This window comes from Chenopodium quinoa, unplaced genomic scaffold (genome assembly GCF_001683475.1).
Source record: "Chenopodium quinoa cultivar QQ74 unplaced genomic scaffold, ASM168347v1, whole genome shotgun sequence".
Classification (NCBI taxonomy): domain Eukaryota; kingdom Viridiplantae; phylum Streptophyta; class Magnoliopsida; order Caryophyllales; family Amaranthaceae; genus Chenopodium; species Chenopodium quinoa.
The window spans coordinates 5329609-5350368 of record NW_018743574.1 but is presented as its reverse complement, the minus strand read 5'-3'; the positions used below and the strand labels follow the sequence as shown (position 1 = coordinate 5350368).

Below are 20760 nucleotides of genomic sequence, written 5' to 3'. Positions count from 1 at the left end.
TAAAACCCAAAATTGTAGAAATTGGGTGTCAAATTGCTGTGAAAAAATGTGATTAATTATCCTTAAGATCATCAACAACATTTGAAGTAGTGAAATCGATGAGAACCAAAGAAATGCAAGCTCGTTTTGTTCGTGGAATCTTAGATCGAATATTCTACGTCAAAAATTGTAAGGTGTTACTAGTTTGGTATGGGGAACTTGTAGGGTGTTACCAGTTTGGTCATGGGTTACATGTAAGGTGTTACTGATTTAGTGAGGGTGTTACTGATTTGGTCAGGAATTACTTGTAGGGTGTTACTGGTTTTGGTCAGGGGTTACTTGTAGGGTGTTATTGGTTTTGGTCAAGGGTTACTTGTAGGGTGTTTCTGGTTTGGTTATGAGGTACTTGTAGGGTGTTACTAGTTTTTCTCAAGGGTTACTTGTAGGGTGTTACTAGTTTTTCTCAAGGGTTACTTGTAGGGTGTTACTAGTTTTGCTCAAGGGTTACTTGTAGGGTGTTACTGGTTTGGTATGGGGCTTACAAGCAACCCTTGAATAAGTGACAAGTAACCATTGAATAAATAATTCATACAAGTAATTTGAAGTAACTCATATAAGTAACCCCTGAATAAGTAACTCATACAAGTAACCCTTGAATAAGTAACTCATACAAGTAACCCTTGAATTAATCCATACAAGTAACCCTTGAAAAAAAAAATACAAGTAACCCCTGAAAAAAAAATACAAGTAACTCTTGAAAAAAAAAACAAGTAACCCCTGAATAAGTAATCTATACAAGTAACCCTTGAAAAAAAAAATTACAAGTAACCCCTGAAAAAAAAAATACAAGTAACCCCTAAAAAAAATACAAGTAACCCTTGAATAATACGAGTAACCTCTGTATAAGTAATCCATACAAGTAACCCCTGAAAAAAAAAAATACAAGTAACCCCAGAAAAAAAAAAATACAAGTAACCTCTGAAAAAAAAAATACAAGTAACCCTGACAAAACCAGTAACTCCGTTATACGAGTGAACGGTATTCCCGTTATGCGCGCATAATCCGTTATTTTTATTGACTTGGCAGCAGGCCACACGGTGTGACTTGCTGCACCAAAAAAGCTCCATTGAAGTTTTGATTTTTGAACCTATGAGGCCAAATCTTATCACTAGGATAAACTTACCTTAATTAGGAATTTATTTTATACCTAACTACAGTTCCAAACACTAAGATGGATTTAAAAATTAAATTATATTTATATACGGAGTATATATTTTTTTATCAATAAGGATTTTGTACGTTTTGCTGGCGTGCTTCAACATAACATTGCTTAGGAGTTAGAATTAAACAATCCTTTGAAAAAAAAAAAGAATTAAACAATTCTTTGATTCATGCCACTATAAACATCCAATCACGAAGTATTTAGATGTCAATGATTCCATCCAAAAGTTGAATTATTGGCACAAATGAATCTTTTAGGATGGGCCCCAACAGGCCAACATGTTAATTTGAGTATTACGATTAACAACTTGAAATTTAAAATAAACATGACATCTAATGATCAATAAGACCACTAATTAAACCTATCAATTATGATATTTTCATTTTCAACCCTTTATTATTTTCGTACGAAGTAACTTTTTTATTCGATACTACAGAGCAACATTTCTAAAATCCCTTTAAAGCAGTATCTTTTTGTCAAAAATAAGAACTAACATATATTTATACATCTAATTAATTGTGTTACCTAATCCTGATCGATTTTGATCATATTTCAATCTACTATTTATTTTTGGTTCAGCTTGGTTTGATTTAATTTCACAGAGCGTCCAAGCTTATTTATGCTCAAATTTTAATACCTTGCTCTCTCTCAACTTACTTAATAGGAAGAATTTGAGTTCAAACTAAATATAATCAGCTTAATTCGATAAATCATAAATTACATTCTACCTGGCCTCTAAGCCCAATAAAATACTAATGTTGTTGTTAGTTGTTACTTGACTATATAGTATAATTTCATCAGAAAGAGGACCTCCCCTTCTGCTCTCTTGGAGAAGGGTCTTTCTTTAACCTAACAAAGGCTTACTCTTTTCTGTGGGATAGGCAACATCAGTCCCAATCTACCTCTCCTGAATGGCAAAACATTTGGAATCTCCAGGCTACTCCAAATATTAAACTCTTCTTATGGCAGACCTTTTGGGATAGACTCCCTACTGCTTCTTGCCTCTCCCACATACACATCATTCCCTCACCATACTGTTCCTTCTGCCCTGGGATCTATGAGGATGCACTCCATGTCCTTTATTACTGCCCTAGAGCCATGGAAGTTTGGGAGAAAGTTATCACCTCCCATCCTCAACAAGCTCCCTCCTGCCTCCAGGAGTGGATTAGCTCCAACTTGAAAGATTCTTCTATCTCCTCATACTTCAATGCCCCTTGGAACTTATCATTTTCAGCTCTTATCTGGAAATTATGGACTAGGAGGAATGCCTGGGTCTTTACTCAGAAATCTTGTCCTATTGACCAATGGCTTAAAGGGGTTAAGGTCTCAATCCAGGAATTCTCATATATCTGTGACAAGGGTACAAGTCCCTCCAAACCCTTGATCAGCAAACCCATTCCTTTCCTTAAGTTCTCCATTGTTGTGGATGCTGCCTTCTGTGCTAAAACCTCTTCTGCTGGCATAGCTTGCTTATGCAGAAATGATAAAGGGGAATGGGTACTAGGTCTAGGGGCCAACATACCAGCTGTGAATGCTCTTCAAGCTGAACTGTTTGCTATATTAGCTGCCATGTCTCTCTGTGCAAATTTTGGATGGACCTCAACCTGTATCTTTTTTGACTGTCAAAGAGGGGTGTTGGGTATTAACTCAGTTCAGACACCAAATGATGAAGCTTATTTCCTATATGACATGTGCAGGGTCCTAGCTCAAGCAAATCCATCCATATCTCTAATGAATGTGCCGAGGATAAAGGTGAAGGAAGCAGATTTTCTTGCCAAGGAAGCAGGGCGGATTCTAACTTTGTCTGAAGTTTTTAGTAGCAACCTTTTGTTTCTGGATAGGTTTAATGTAATTTACGCTCCTCCTGATCCAACTAATTGTGTAGGGTTGAACAATAGACCCACTTTTGGTCCTTACATGGACATAACTCTAGCTAGATAGCTCTTTGATGCGTACTATGATTTGTAATTATCTATCTGCTATTTTCAGGCCTGATATGGCTTAATATATCTGCTCCTTTCCAACAAAAAAAAAATAGTATAATTTGTTTAGGAAAGCTATATTCCTAACATTTGTCATCCAATTGACACCTTAATTATTAGTCTACGTATGGATAAATGATATATAATGTTCACATTATATATGTGTTAAACATTGGATTTGATTTTGACTCAAGTTCAAGCTAAAACTTGGCTCATTAACTAATTAAAGAATAAATCCTTAATCAAATTTGACTAAATTAATTATGAGTTATTCATGAGAAATTATACTTAAATCCATCCCTTTAGTCCCTTACACCTAAGAAAACAAGGGATGAAAAGTTCGAAACTCTAAAAAGCACCAACCAAAATCAAGTATCTTGTTTTTCATCCACTTCTTGTAACCCATAAACTAGGTGCACAGTACAATACACTATATAATATCCAGTTTATTTCATACACGATCATACACGGTTAAATAATTGTTAACATAAATTTTTGAAAAAGTAAGTATCATGTGTAGTTTGTATATAGAAAAAAATTAAAGGTGATAAGTAACATAATATCTATAAATCTAGTTGTTGTTATGACGAATATAAGTAAACTATATATGTAAACAAATAATTAAAGAGAGTAACAAGAAAAGAACATGCATCTTGTGCAATTTGATGGAACTCCAATTCCAAAAGCTCCCTTTTTAATCCAATTTAAAATCAATGACTTAATAGTCAATTTATTATTTTAAATAAAATTGACACGTGTCACTTGATATATAGTCACTTCCAGCACACAATTCCGTCTAGGCTAGGTCAATTAGTCTTTGTGTATATATATCATCGTTTTGCTATGCTGCCACTGCTTACACTTGGATGCTGTCATTTCATTTCCAGTCGCTCTTGAGTCTTGAGGTTAGGGATTTTTCTTCACTTCAAATTAATCGAAGGTAAATCACAACTCCAGTCTTGTGTTTTATTTTTTTTTTAAATTATTCCATGTTAGTTCTTTTACATCACGTTGATTAGAGTTTGGATAATGCATGAGTTTATAAAAAATCTGCACATTTTGGTATGTAAGTGAGATTTAATTTTGATTTCAATTGATTTGGCCATTGGAATTGATATTCAATCTTTTCGATTGCCTTTCTTTATATATGAAGTACTCTGGTATTGATTTACAATTTACAAGCATTTAGTGTTCTGCGGTAAAACAAAGATTTCAAAATCGATAGGTTTATTTTTTTGGGCGTCGTTATCTAAAGTTAATTCTAAATGTATTGATTTTGATTAGTGAACATTTGAACACTTATTGTAAGTTTTCTTGAATTAGTTTATTCATTGAGCGATTAATTCGATCAATATGTGTTTGTGGGTCAAATTTGTATGATACATAAGATCACATGAATTAAAATTAAGTGAAAAATATCATTCTGTATATTTGTTCCACCGCTTCCACGCATGTATAAAAGTGTTTATCAGAAGTAAAAAATTAAGTATGAAATTTACTCTTTTTTTTTTTAAAAAAAAAAGTTAAGAAGTTGGAAGGTAGTAATGGAGGGGGCATGAAGAATGAGATAACTAAAATATTATGAAAAAACCTTCAACATCTTGTATAGTTGATATGTAACTCAATATAATAGTGAGTGTATCACTTGTTAAATGAGCAAGCAAGCCTAAAAACAAGCTTGATTGAATGCTGGTTATTCTGAAGCGATTGCAGAAATGTGTTGCAAATGACTTGTATAATTATCTTGTAAAATTAAGATCGACTCTCCCAATAATTTGATAAAAGTAAGCATGTTAGACCATTCAAGAACATACAATTAGCGAGTACTGATCATTACATAACATATGTAGTGTCTTTATTTCATTTATATCCTTTTAAGGTTGATGATAATAAGAAGACACCTAAACAAAAGTGGTTGAAGGTGTCATACACAATTTCATTAAGTATGAGGTAGATAATTAGATAGTCATAATCTCATAACTCTAACATTTGCAATGTTGTGCATTGAAAATTTGATACAACACTCATCTACAATTGACTCCTACATACCTTATCTAATAGGATAAAGTTAATTATACAACTTAACTTTTTTACTTATCAAGATCATAGTCACTTTCACCTAAACCTGGGCACCGTGCCGGGCCGGGCCGCCGCGGGCCGTGCCTGGCGGGCCACGGGCTGGTTCGTGCCGGCGGGCCCAGGATTTCGTGTCGTGCCGTGCCGGCCATTTTCACAGGCCAGCCCACGGCACGGCACGACCCTCATGCCTGGCGGGCTCGTGCCGTGCCGGCCACGTGCCGGCCTGCGGGCTGGTGCAGTTTTCAAATAATTTTTTTTTTTTTTTTTTTTTTTTTTTTTTTTTTTTTATATGACAACATTATAAATTAATAAGTTTATAATGTATATAAGTTATAAAATTATAATTATAAGTTTTATAAGGTTATAACTTATAAGTTTATAACTTATAAGTTATAAGTTATTAAGTTATGAATTTTATAATTATAAGTTGAATATTTATGTTTTATAATTTGTATATTCAATATTTATATTTATATATTTACTTTATACTATTACTTTAAAATTTAATGTTTATGATTTATTAGAAATTGGTATAATTTTAATTTTTTTTAATATGAATTTACAAATTGTAACAAAACGGGGAAAAAAGGCAAATTGGACTTTGGATGTGAATAATGCGTACTTTATATTATTATTACTTGAGTTGAGAAAATTGTACAATGATAACAATGATAAAAATCATACAATGATGGTATTAAACAAAAATTGGAAAATGATAAAATTGATATTTTTAAAATCGTACAATATACAATAATTGTCTATTCTTCTTCTCCTTCTTCTTGCTCGTCTTCGTCTTCGTCTTCGTCTTCGCCTTCAAGGTCATCGGCTAGTTGCATAGATTGGGAACTAGCCGAACCCGAACCGGAAGCGGAGGTTCCTTCTTCGTTGTCGTTGTGGTCGTAAGAACGGTCTTGTGAGCGATTTTCCGCATCCAACCAATCTTTGAAACACACGCATATTTCTAGTGTTTCGGGTTTTAGACTTGTTCTTCTATCGTCTAAAACCCCTCCGGATGCGCTGAAAGCTCGTTCGGAGGCGACGGAGGAAACTTGGATAGCAAGAATGTCTCGTGCCATTGCCGCCAAAGTTGGATGCTTCGAGCTTTGTTGTTTCCACCATGCAAGGAGGTCGAGGCTGTTTATCTCATCGTCGTCCATGCCTTTGGTGAAGTCGTAACTCAGGTACATCTGCAACTCCGAGACGTCGCTTTGCGTTCTCCTGATTGATGAATCACCTGAAAACCTTGAAATCAAGTTAGTAGCTTGTGAAAATAAATGTTTGGCCTTCTTACTTACGTTTTTGGATGGTTGGGAAGGCCCTGAGCGAGGAACGGTGCCATATTTGGCTTCATAGACTCTATATAAAGCAAAAAAATTGATCCTTCACATTAGTCTTATAGTTTTCTACATCATCGTCAAGAAACATGCATTGAAAGTAAATGTCAACTAACATAAATGTGTTTTCATACTTTTGCCTAGGATCTAATATGGAAGAAAAAATATAAATCAAAGGAATCTCACTATAATATTTACGCCACTTTTTTTCCATTGCTGGAAGATACTGATCATAATCACTTTGATGGCGATGATCAGCGAAAAGTTGGGCGAGTAAGCATGCATTAGAAAGAAAGTTTTGAGCACAAGGATTGTAAACAGTAGAAAAACAATACGTCATGTTATATAATAACTGTAAAAATTGCATATATCTTTCACAGTTATTCCAATCATCATCATACAAAGCATTTTGTGGAAATTTTTGGTTGTAAAATAATGTTAACGGGCCCTTGTACTCAATTGCCTTTGTTAACATGTCATAGGTGGAATTCCACCTAGTTGGGCAATCGGTTCTAATTTTTATTACCCTTATCTTTTGTTGTTTTAGAAAACTATTCCATTCTTGGTATCTCATGTTAGAGCTATTAATAGACATAATAACATCTCTGATTTTGCTGTAGTATGGGCCAATTGCCCGAACTCCATCCTGTACACATAAGTTAAGTACATGGCAAACACATCTAGTATGAAGAGCTTCACCGTCTAATAGTACATCGATTAAGTTTTGTTTGATAAGATTAGTTGTGTATGTCATAGAGGTTGCATTATCAAAAGTCATAGACATCATTTTATCTCGAAGGTTATATTCGTCTATTGCTTGCATTAAATGGTGAGCAATGTTAATGCCGGTGTGTGGGTATTCCAGCATTTTGAAATGTATTATTCTTTTTTGTAACATCCATTGATCATCTACCCAATGGCAAGTCACACATAAATAGTGATATTTATAACCACTATCCCAAGAATCGGCTGTTAAAGATACTCTATAGTTAAGGTTACTCAATTCGGCTTGTAACCGGACTTTGTACTCTAGGAAATTTTTCATTGCGGCGGAACGAACGGTTTTCCTAGAGATTCTTTTATGTTGGGGTTGTAGTGCTCTGTTAATGTAGGTGTTGAATGCGTCACTTTCCGAGAAAAGAAAAAGTTGTTCGGCGTGTACTATCATTTTTCCTAGTTCATCCCTATCCCTCTCATAGTTGTATGTAAAGCCGTATGGATGGAATTGGGAAATTTTGGGCTGGGTTGGATCACTAGCTGGTTTTGCACAAGCTTTCATGTGTCTAGATAAGTGTCCCGTCCCGTTTTTGGTAACTGCCGTGAATACACTATTACATGTTTTACATTTTGCCCATTGTTCACCATCTTTACTTAGGACAAAATAACGCCATACCTCACTCCTTCGTTTTTCAAAAGTAGCATCTCAGTTTCGGTTAACCATTCATGATGTGTGTGATGGTTAGTAGTGGGACTAGTGGGAGTGGCAGTAGAAGGGGTAGAACCGGAGGGAATTCGGGTACTTTCTTGGCTACCTTGGCTAGAACAATAGTTTTGTTGATCACCGATATAATTAGGTGGAAATTGGTATGGTGGTAGTGGAAATTGGTTTAGTGGAAGTGCTGGAAATCCCGACGTATTATATGGCTCATAGCCCGGGGGGAAGTAAATGGGGTCATTGGTTTGACTCGTAATTTGGGGGCTTGTTGTATTTGGTGGTTCCCTAGAACTACTACTACGGATAAGTCGGCCTTTCCCCCTAGACCTAGATGATGGGTTGTTCGATGCCATAATTAACAATTAATTTTTTAATAAAAAGTGGTTAACTATAATAATAATAATTAATAACAATAATTTTAACAATAAAAATATCAATAATATTAATTAATAACAACAACTATAACAATAACAATAACAACAAAAATAAATAATAACAACAATTGTAACAATAATAATAATTAATAACAACAATTATAACAACAACAATACCAATTAACAACAATAATAATTAAACAAGATTATTCTAATAATAACAATAAAACAATAATAAATTTAAGATTAGTTTAGATCTTACAACCGTGCTTCAACGCTCCACTAATTACGATTACGAACTTTTTAATTTTTTCCGATATTAGGAAAATAATTAGAGAATTTAAGAGAATAATTAGAGAATTTAAGAAAATAAGGATTATTAGAGATTTAGAGAATATAAGAGATAAGAAGAAGAGATTGTGATTTTGTGATTTGGGAATGAAATGGAGGTGAGTATTTATAGAATTTTTGGGGAGCAAATTGGCAAAAAACTAGCCGTTTTTTAGCCGTTTTTTTGGCTTATTAAGGAGCTAGAATAAACAGTAACATTACCGTTGGCCCGCGGGCCGGCACGACGGGCCAGCACGGCGGGCCATGCCCGTGCTCGTGCCGGGCCGTGCCTGGGAATTCTCAACCCTGTCCGTGGCACGGCCCGTGGCACGGGAGTTGAACTTCGTGCCGTGCCGTGCTTGAATTTGGGCCGTGCCGAACGACGGGCCGTGCCGGGCGGCACGCGGGCCAACCCGGCCCGTGCCCAGGTTTACTTTCACACCTTTCATCACCTTTGAAACTTACTAATTAAAAAAAATGACCATTTTCCATTAATTTAAACCTTCTTAAAAAAAAGTGAAAAAACAGGGGTTATTTTCATACATTGACTAATCCACCCCTATTACCTTAAACCAAAGATTCCAAAAAAGTGATTAAAAACAGAATATTGAGAAGGACAAAATTGTCATTTCTTTTGGAAAAATATTCTCTCTCCTCCTCACTTTTCCCACCACCTCTCTTGTCCATTCTTCAAGGCCACTCGCTTCTATCTTCAGGTGGCGGATGCCATTTTCGGCCCAAAATCCATATTATCAAAAAAACAATTTCTATTCTTTGAAAAATAAAGGAAAAAACAGAGAGCCTACAATACAAAAACAACATACTTTTAGGTCAAATGGTATCGTTGATTTGGTATTCAAGACCCTAATTGTCACAAATTATTCTTTGTTTTTCAAGAGTTCAGCTCAACTGGTAAGTAGTTGTTTAACCAATATATTTTCTTAAGCTTAATCTTTATCATATTCTGCTTATATATCTGAAGTATGATATTCTATATTTAGTATTATGTCTGGGATTTTTATTGCTTATTTTAGCATCAGCAAAACTGGGTATTTCTTCTTTCAGAGAATCATGTACTGGGTGTTGGTTATATAATGGAAATTAGTTGATTTTTTGAAGTTTTGGGTGGTCAATATGAGTTGTTTATGTGAACTTAGTGTATAATACTTGCTAATTGATATAATATGAATGAAAGTTTAATGATTTTAATTACAGAAAACTTGTCATATAAATTTTGTGGTATGCTAATTTATTTCATCTTATTGAAGAATTGCGTTATAAATGGGTCCTCCTTTCCCTTATTTTTTTTTTAATTTATTTTTGGGTGGGGAAAGGAGATTAGATGATGATGTGGTAATTTGGGTGACGTTCATATAATCAGGAATGGTGTTTTTTTGGTTTGATTATTTTTCATATTTGGTTGTTAGAAATTTGTTCTTGAGGCTACAAACTATATATTTGGTGTTATTTGGAATTAATTCTTCTGTGGTGTTGGTCCCATGTGGTCGTGTTCATATATGTTAGGTGGTTATGAGTTTTTGACCAAAATATGGTATGGATAGTTCTGTAGTTTGAAGTTCAAGGAATACAATTGAGCTAGTTATAGACACTTATGCATTTATTGATACAGGGACATGGTGCATCCTGCATATAGGTTCTTCGTATGGGTGAGCGCGATTGTTATATTTTGCACCCTTGTTTGTGTGGATGGATGTGAGAAATGTCCTCAGGAACCTGTGAGTAATGATGCTTGTGGCTCTTACTCAAGGTATCTCAGTTTGAATCATGGCTCAGGGGATCAAAAGATGGTGCCTCTTAACGACGGTGATGGTTGTAGGTCTGAATTGCTTCACTTCTTTTCGATTAATAGTGGTTTTTGGTCAGAAGCACAGTGTTTGAAGCCGGGAGACTTGGATATAAACAGGATTGATTCAGAAGCTGCGCTGCATAGACAATCAATAAGGTCAGATGGTAGTATTAGTGGATCATCAGATGGTGTTGTATTTCGCTTATCTGATGGGGGCAGTGTTAACTGTTCTTTAAATTTCTTAGAGTTTGGCCATGATAAGTTAACTTCAATTGTGAATGGTGCTGACCAAACTGTTCTTTCTTCCTGTAGTGGGCATTTACTTGGCCAAAAAGAAAAAAGTTTTAGCCTATGGAACATAGATGTAGAAAAGTATACATCCTCAGATTCTTCTTCTCCTTGTGTCAGTATTAGCCCTAGTAAACTGAATTGGGGACAGAACTATTTATATCATTTGTCTGTAGCTTCCCTGACCTTAATGAATACCTGCAATGAACGTGGTCTAAAGGTTTACAAACCTTTTACTACTGATTCACAGTTCTTTCCGTTCAATTTTAGCGAGGTAGTATTAGGACCTGGTGAAGTTACTTCCTTATCTTTCGTTTACTTACCGAATGAGTTGGGGTTGTCTTCTGCTGAAGTGATTTTGCCGACAAGTTTGGGTGGTTTCTTGGTAGTGGCTAAGGGTTCTGCTATTGAATCTCCTTATAAACTGATTCCCTTGGTTGGCTTGGATACTTCTTCTGGTGAGTGGTTGAGTAGGAAATTGTCCATATCTAATCCTTTCGATGAAACCATTGACCTGGAGGAAGTAACTTTATTGCTTTCAGTATTTGAAAGTAGTGGTTCTCTTTTAATAGAGTCAATCTGCAGGAAACAGAATCCTAAAGGTTTTAGCAAGTTTAGCTTTTCCAGTGACAAGTTACTAAATGGTGATACCGAACAATCAGACTCTATAATTATGACAGTTAGGCCTCTTGCCAACTGGTTAATTAGTCCTCATAAATCTCAAAGTGTTTTGGAAATGGCCTTTTCATCTGATTCGGAAAGAAAGGTTGTGGGTGCAATTTGTATGGAATTGTTTAGACCCCTGAAAGATGAGAAGGATATGCTCGTAATTCCGTTTGAAACAGAACTGAAGAAGACAGAACCGTGGAAAGATACAACTTCTTCACTTTCAGTATCTATGGAGGCTGTTGGTCTTTGTGATACAAGTGAAACCACTATTTCTGTATCAGTAAGAAACAGAGCTTTAACTTTGCTAAAGATTGTTAAAATTAATGAAGCTGTTGACAGCAGAAAAATCCTTAAGATAAAGTACTTGGAGGGACTCCTACTTTTTCCTGGCTCTACTTCACAGGTAGCAATAGTGACCTATAAATCCTCAAATATGGAGTACGATTCCTTTCTTGAGATTCCAGGTGTAAGCACAAGCTGTAAGCTAGAAATACTGGTGAATGACTCAACTAGCCCCCTCATTGAGGTTCCTTGCCTGAATATTTTTGCCGTATGTCCCAGACAACAGCGGAGATCCTCTTCTCATATTTCTGACATTGCTGATCTTAGCAATAGAAAAGTACCTCTGACCAACCCTGAAAAGACTCCAATATTAACAAAGGTATGAACAAATTGTGCTTACTGCCTTATTATCTTGACCCACTCTTTGGTTGCTGACTTGCTGCTGCTCCTTGACATGCATAAGTTTGTTTTTCCTTATTGTTAGTGTTGAGGTCTTCTGCTTTTCATGAATGAGGTGGACTTGCTTTCTTCTTGTGTCCTTTTTCCCAACTACTTCATTGCTTTTCATACATATTAGTGCTAATAGACATCGACTCATATCTTACAGGTTCAATGCATAAGTTGATAGAATTAATTAGCAACTAGAAAGAAATTTGACTTGGTCTTGTACTAGTGTTTATCAAATGTGTTGCTGCCTTTGTCTATTTACTATTATTATCATGTCTTTCTGCAACATAAGTTATGGGCTCAGAGAAATAAGTGATCTTTTTTCCACTAAACATGAAATAGTAATTAAGGCCCCGTTCACTTTGTCTTATTTTTGCTGATCTAAAATTAATTTTGCTGAATTGTAATTAATTTTACTGATACCCTATTATATTTCTTCTTTGAAGTTACTGATTTTTATTGAATTGAAATTATTTTTGTTGAACTGAACTTATTTTTACTGAACTTAAATTATTTTTACTGAAGTGAAATTATTTTTACTAAATATTATTTTTTTAAGGTGAGGTGAACAGGGCCTAAGAGGCCTCACTTGTCCTTTTTGCATTCTTTGAATCTTTTTAATCCTGCCTGCTTCTTGACATATTCCTTAGGGTACTTTTTGGTGATTCAATTGACTCTTTAGGGTGTATTTGTCGAAGCACCTAAAGTAGCTAACCCTAGTTATCCATACTCTGATATGCACACCTTAACTAGAAGTCTAGAACCCCACCTTTCTTGGACGGGATGGTTCACTGCTTCAGTACTTCCCTTGCCATGTCATGTGTGTGTTCTGTGGCTGATGAATAAGGACCTGGTTTACTAATGCTAAGGTTTCATACTTTTGTGATGATTGCTCTTAGCATACCAAACATGTGGAAAATAGAGGCATGCTCTCGTTTACTTCTGTTTCAACCTGACAAAGCATTTGTGCACAAGCTACAAGTAGCTCTACTAGTTCATCTTGCTCATCTAGCAGATGATTATGCAGGACCTACCAAGCAAAGTACAGAATAATTCATGGTTATGCTTTACAAAATATTTTTTTTGGAAACCATGTTGCCCCAAATGTAAAAAACATGACGGTGAAGTTGTTTCAACTTTTTAGGTGTCGCTTTCTAAGCTACTATGTTTTCTGTGTGCCCCTTCTTATCTGTATGCTCTTATAAGTTTGCTTTTCCATGTTTAAGTATTAACACTTTCCTGTCAATAAGTAAATAACACTATCTTTTTTGCTACATGAAGGCATTGGATGGTGCAGTGAAAGATGATTTTTTTCATGAAGAGTGGAGAACTCAGAGCTCAATGAGTGGGCTTTATCTGCTTGACAACCACGAGCTCCTTTTCCCGCTGCTCCCAGTTGGGAAATATTATGATAAGTCAATTACGGTCAGAAATCCCAGCCAGCAACCTGTCGTAGTGCAGCTTATACTAAACTCGATAGAAACTGTTGATAATTGCAAAACCTGTTATGGTCATCAACAGAAACCTTCTGCAAGTAGCTCTACCTGTAATGATTCCACCAGGATGAGTATGTGTGGGTTTTCAGTAGCAGACGGTACAGTTACAGAGGCCTTTCTACATCCAAATGGCACGGCATCACTGGGTCCTATCTATTTTCATCCTTCAGATAGATGTGAATGGAAGAGCTCGGCGTTCATAAGGAGTAATCTTTCTGGTCTGGAGATATTATCTCTGCATGGATCGGGTGGATCCTTTTCCTTAGTCTTGCTCGAGGGTTCAGAACATGTGCAGAGATTGGATTTTACTATGAACTATCCTCTAAATATATCCAACAATGAGGATGCTAAATCTGCCTGTCGTAAGCCATTATTAAAGAAGGTCTTTGCTTTTAATGCAGGTGATTACCCTGTCAATGTCAAGAGAATAGATGTCTCAGGAAGAGAATGTGGATTGGATGGTTTTGTTGTACATAATTGCCAGGGTTTTTCTCTGAAACCTGGAGAATCTTTGGAGCTTGGGCTATCATACCAACCAGATCTTTCTGGGCCTGTGGTACAAAGGGAGCTCGAATTGATTCTGGATGCTGGAATACTGGTAATACCAATGCAAGCAAGTATACCTCCAAATTCACTTAATGTATGTGTAGATTCCTTCTTTTGGTCTCCTGTAAAATGTTGCTTGGCAATCGGTTTTGTCATAATCTTACTCTCTCTCTCTCGTTTCAAAATGCCCTCTGAAACTATGGATTCCTCGATTGAAGGAGAGAAGAGATCCATTCCTGTTGTAAGACTTACAGATAAGTCATCATCAACTGTGTCTATCAGTAAGGAGAATCGAAAGGGTACAAAACCAGCTAAAACAGGTCGTGTGAAACAAGTAATCATTGCAGAACATACAGATCGATTTGTGGCTTGCCGAGCTGAGAATACCCCTTTATCAGAACATACTAATCGAGCTGTCAAGAATGCTTGCAAACCTGAGGTCGCACAACCTGATTCTCTGACAATCAAAACTCGCAAGGAAAAGAGAAGGCGTTCTAGGAAGAGGCATGCACTTATTGAAGTTTCCAGCAGCCAAAGTGGGAATTCTACACCATCTTCACCCCTGTCTCCCATCACAACCCTCTCTCCTCCAGAAACGTGCTCCCCATCTCCGAAGAAATTGCAACCTAATGATTGTTTCAGCAGTGAACCACTAGCTGCAGCAAGAGTTCCTGAAATGCAGAGTCAGAATCTTATTTCTACCCAACAAAAACCCCCTGGTGGATCCAAGAAGATGGAAAGCCAAGCAACACTTTTGCCTTCTGTTTCATGTCCTAGGACACATATTTCTCCTTCCAGGTTGGCAATGGAACAGCATGCTCGAGCTCCTGGACCAAAGATTCATCCCCCCAAAGCAGTGCAACCGGAGGAAAATATGAGGGCAGAGGAAGATAGGTTTACTTATGATATATGGGGTAACCATTTTTCTGGACTTCATCTTTGTAGGACTAATAGTTCATTAACCATGACATCTGAAGCTGTAGGTCATTCTAATAGCTTCTTTCTTCGAGGTCCTCAACAAACTCTCATTGCAAACTCTCCACCTCCATCTGTAAGTAGTTTCTGTGATGAAGGTTAATAATATATCAGAAAAATAATCATCATATTTTTTTTGGTAGTAGTACTGCAGTAGACTTGCACATAAAGTTACACGAAATTTATATGCCATAGCGATAGTAATACTAGGGAAAAAAAAACATATGGTAAATGATTAAGTATACATAACCCGTTCCTTTAATATTGCAACGAATACAAGATTTTAAGTAGTGGGAAAGAAGGAATAGAGAGATAAAATTACAAATTTATACTTGTAACAATCCCAGAATTCACCCACTTAAGTGCCCCTGCTTGGTCGTTTAAGGTTGAAACTAGAAAGCAATTGAAAACATAATAGCCCAATTTCATCGGTCACTTTGTGTCTGGTATGTGTGCAATACCTTTGGTATTCTTTCCAAATTTATGCTAAAATGACAACCATTTAGGGAAATCATCTAGATGAAGGTGAAATTCGGGTAGATAAAAGAAGAATTATAAGTTAACATTCATGAGTTTTGTTAATCAGTAGCTATCTGAGGAAGAAAATGTGCATAATTACCTGAATTATTTAATAACTGTAGTTATCAAAAATACCAGATTTTCAAATTATACGGTACCTCATCATTATTGGAACATCCCCAACAATGAATGGGATGGTTAAATAAAGACAAATTATATCTGTTTCACTGCATTAAACTAACAGCCGTATAGAAAATAAGGACATCAAACAAAGAAATGTAAAGTAGCGAAGATGATGGGCGTACCTTCAAAACACCCGGGACTTGAGATCCAATCCTTCCTAAATTTTTTCTATCTCTTACGAGATCAATTATTTTGTTTACTTTAATTTTACCATACCAAATCATAAGTTTTTCCTAGAGTTAAACATAGAGCTACTAAATATAGGGCATGTTTTCTTCAACTTAATTTCCTTCTCTCATAAACAATTCAATTTAGTTCAGTTAAGCTCAACTCTAATCTGATCAGCTCTATTCAGTTCAGTAAATCAAAACAGGTTCATAATCAAGCAAGCATTAATAACACTGATCGACACGTAATTTTGTATTTTGTCATCTAAATTAATACTCCCATAATATGTAATGTATTACTATTACATGATATTTACATGTTAAGGGTGATACATACCATTACTATGATATATTGCCTTAATCATGCATGCATATATGACGCACTAATACTGGATTAATATTATTAAGTTGAGTAGTTAATTAGGATTGAATGACGTACGTACAGACGTGCATGAGTTGTTAATTGCTGCAATTCTACCAGTATCAAGTCTTGCCAATATCAATTACGTGACACTAATTTGTAAATTACGGGTAACGTCCCTTTCTTAATGATATGAAGCTGTGATTTCCACTGAAATTATATCCATCTATCTATCCCAAATTGTTTTTTTTCCTGTTTGAACTTCATTTAAGTTTAAAAGACCAAGCCTCTGATTATGACTACTAGTTTTCCAAGATCTGATCTGATAGCTATTTTAGTTTTAGGTCCCAATTTGTTTCTTCTTATGAGTTTTCATCTTGTTTGACTTTACTTGTGGACTTGTGGTCCGATTAATAAAAGGTCGTATATAATGGTAACGAGTTTAATTTGTATTTATTAATACTCATTAAGTCACAAGTATGCATACGTTTTTTATATTACCGATATATAACTAAACTAAAATGAATTAAGATTGGTACAAATATATTACAATGGGCATTCACATAATCACATTGGACTAGTACGTGTATATGACATGATCATACACGTCACCTCAAATTATGAATCAATAACGCACAGACCATAAGTGTACGCAACAGGTTCCGGTCCAACTTCTTTCCAAATACGTAAGACATCAAAAAAGGTACCAGGGAAAAAAAAATGTTGAGCTTCAAGTATCATTAAGTTGTTGCTGTGGCTGAATGTAGCATCATTACACTGGAAACCTGGTATTTACCAAGATAGTGGATAGTCGTGGTCCAATTTTGTACGTGCTTGCAAAAGTTACGTCGTGGTCTGACCAATATATGTACATTGATCGATCACATAACAAACTAAATACAATAAAAACTTATATAGGGGACCTAATTTAATACAAGTAAATTTTTGCATGAAATGGGCATATATGTAAGAAATGAGTAGCTTTCATGGTTTGCTGGTGCTTTGTTGTGAAAGCTGAAGGTATAATGGATTAATGGTTACTGATTTGGACGAAGGGTAGTCGTGTAATCATAAAGGGCGACATTGTTACAATATTATGGATGTGAAATAAAGTTTCTCTTTAGTATGGCTAAGGTGGAGTGAAAAGGAAGGCAAATAAATGACATGATGTACCGAGCTTTTGATGATAATTAAGATAAGCTGACTCGCAAGCTTTGCAGGAACTTGAACTTGACTCGGGCTAACTACAATTTGAGTAAATCCAATTAGAACTCTATTCGAATGTATAATTGATTGAGCTAATTTGACAAATTCATGATTTAAGAAATTAAAGTACTTGTTATACGTAGTATGATAACTTTCTTATTGGGAGCTCTTAAACATAATTATCTATATATGTGACTGTGTATAAAGTATTCCGTCTTGTAATAGAGAGTGATATTTTTTTTCTTTCAAGCTACCGTTATTAAGCTAAGTTTAGCTTTGCTCAAATTAAATCAACTCGTGATTGACTCGTTCAGTTATTAACTTATTATAATATATCATTCTCGGATGACCATGTGGCAATTATTCAAGCACTAGGGGTAGAGAAACGAAATAGGCTGTCTTATTTAACCCTCATTCCATAGCAAAAGAAGAAGAGGGGAGAAGGGAACCAATGAACCATGAATGCAAACGAAAGAGAAATAACAAAATAAACAACCAAGAAAGAGTAATAAAAACAGAATGATAATGGTATGTAGTGGTAAGTTTTGGTATAAAAGCTAAGGTTGTCCCGTAAAAAGGGTTTGATTACCCTTAGCAGTTATGAAAAGAGTTGGAAGGCATTATGTTTTATTATGTAATGTGGTGGTCCATGTTATATTATCATCAACCTTACAATGTAATGTAATGTGTCCACATGTATTGCTAATACTTTATTTAGTGCCTTTGGTGGCCCCTCTTTTGGCCTTTTTATCACTTTAGGTTTTTTTTTTCTTTTCTTGTAACCGAATTATTGAAGATTGGCCGAATGGCTATCCAACCATTAGTTTTTTTTTTTTCAATAAGCTAATCACCATTTGATCACTACTAGCAATGGAGCACAAATGCACATCGTCATGGGACGGCGATCATCAAGATTTAATTTAAGTCAGCCTTTTATTTATTACACTAAGCATTATCTACAGTATAATAAGAAAGTTAACATACAACGATATTGATCTACACCAGATCATTTGTGTCTATAGACACACGAGCATGGGAAATTACTCATATATTTAGGATTATGGGTAGATTTGAAGTCTTGGAGGTTTATAATTAGTAATGCTTGTATATTTTTTTTGTTATTCTCCCTATGCAAATTATTAAATAGATAAGATGTTGGGTAAGGACGTTAAGGTAGCTTGGTAATAATGAATTTGTAGGTTTTGTTATGTTTTTATCCTTTAATGACCGTATTTTACTTGTATCTTATCTAGATTAGTAGATTACTACTCGAAATTAGATAGAAACTCTTAAAAAGTTTTAACAATAGATTGTTTCCCTAAAATATCTCATTGTTGAAACCCTACATATTAATGTATAGAGTTATTTCAATACTTCTTTCGTCTACAATTATGTGCAACAAAGGAATATGTTATATCTTACAAATAATATCCCTTTGTTGCACGAAAAATATGCTAATGCTAATGTTATTAAAAAATTAAATTCTTCTATTTTTTTAATTCAACAATAATTGACTTTATTATATTATTCAAATATTATATTTGTTCATTGAAAATTTTAAATTATATAATAAAATAAAAGGTGTACAAATATAATGTTATCAAATATACATGAATATCAATCAAAAAATTATTAAATTTATGAAACTTATATTTATATATACCTTATATTATATTGCTAATAAAATGAGGTCAAAAATTTATAAACGATATAACAAAAGTCAAATATTATAAAATTAATACTTGTAATAATGATGATAATATATATCCGAATAATAGGGTTTACTTAATTTCATTATCATCCTCAAACCCAGAATGTTAGAATAATTTTATTAATTATACAAGCCTACAAAAACAGTGGTATTCTTGCAAATATTCCTGGTAAATTATTTTTCACTAGCTAGCTTAGTAGCTTCTAAACCTAGCATACAAAATAATTAAGTGAGTAATTAATTACAGTTGCAATAATTAGTTACAGAGTATAATTACCTACCTGGAGCTGTTTTAGAATCTTTCTTGGCTAATCATTAAATGGCACGTTTGGTTGCTTGGTTTATAAGTCAATTTGCCACATCTAATTAAATTACGTCCGGCTAATTAATTATCATTAATGCGGTACGTCGTTGTCAACAATTCCAACTTGTTATTCAGCAACGATAATCTACTCTTAATTATTATAATTAATTAATTAATATAATCATTTTCATGTGGGAACCAATGTGATTTGTTACACAAAATAATTGTTTTATATATTGATTGCTTACACTTAGAATAGTTAGATATGATAAGCTTTGAAAGGTTATAATTATGTACTATCCCACTCACTGATTAGTGATAATGACATAGTTGCATTAGTACTAATGATCCGAATCTCGCTTATTTTTGGCGTGTCGACGTACGGACTACGGAGAAACAATATCTTCATACACAATTTTGTACTGTATTAATGCAATTAATGATTAGCTTAAAGCCGCTAGAAAAATGATAGTCACTATTAATTTGAATTCGTAAGCTAAAAACTAAAAGAACTTGTGAACTTATTAGAGCATTCGTGTTTTACTTATACTCCATATGAACTTATGTTATCTGAACTTATTTAGTTGTTAATTCAACTTAGAGCTTTTATCAAAATATATTTTAGTTGTAAATAAATTTTACCTAGAGCTTATTTTAATTGTGAATTCTTCATGTGTAAGTTAGTATATGAACCAATGAAGATTGATTTATCATTTTTCGCACAATGATTCTTGTAAAGTAAATAGTAATCTATCCATCGTCGCTAAAATAAATGATAACTTTTAGATGTAAATAAACACGTTTATTGGTAATCTATAATGTGACATAGACTAAGTACTCCGTACTCCATACTGTGTAGGAGGTAGCAAAGAAAAGGCAATAGCTTTTGTGAAGTGGGTTAAAGTAATAAGCTTTAAAGTTTAGATAGGCTTTAGCAAAAGAAGATTATGGTTGGTAAAATAATTGGAGCACGCTGGGGTATTCATGATGAAACAAGGTTGGCGTCACAGTCACACACTCACAAACATACACTAAAAAAAAATATGGAACTATTCTTACATTGT

General features: G+C 34.7%; 1 protein-coding gene across 1 annotated transcript; it reads left to right on the top strand.

Annotated features, from left to right (window-relative positions):
• The first annotated feature begins 4050 nt into the window (after nucleotides 1–4050).
• Nucleotides 4051–15375, top strand: LOC110682278. The gene is made up of 3 exons (XM_021858584.1): nucleotides 4051–4123; nucleotides 10366–12160; nucleotides 13510–15375. The coding sequence occupies exons 2-3, from the start codon at nucleotides 10370–10372 to the stop codon at nucleotides 15346–15348; spliced, it is 3630 nt and encodes a 1209-aa protein (XP_021714276.1). The 5' UTR covers nucleotides 4051–4123; nucleotides 10366–10369; the 3' UTR covers nucleotides 15349–15375.
• The last annotated feature ends 5385 nt before the right edge of the window (nucleotides 15376–20760 follow it).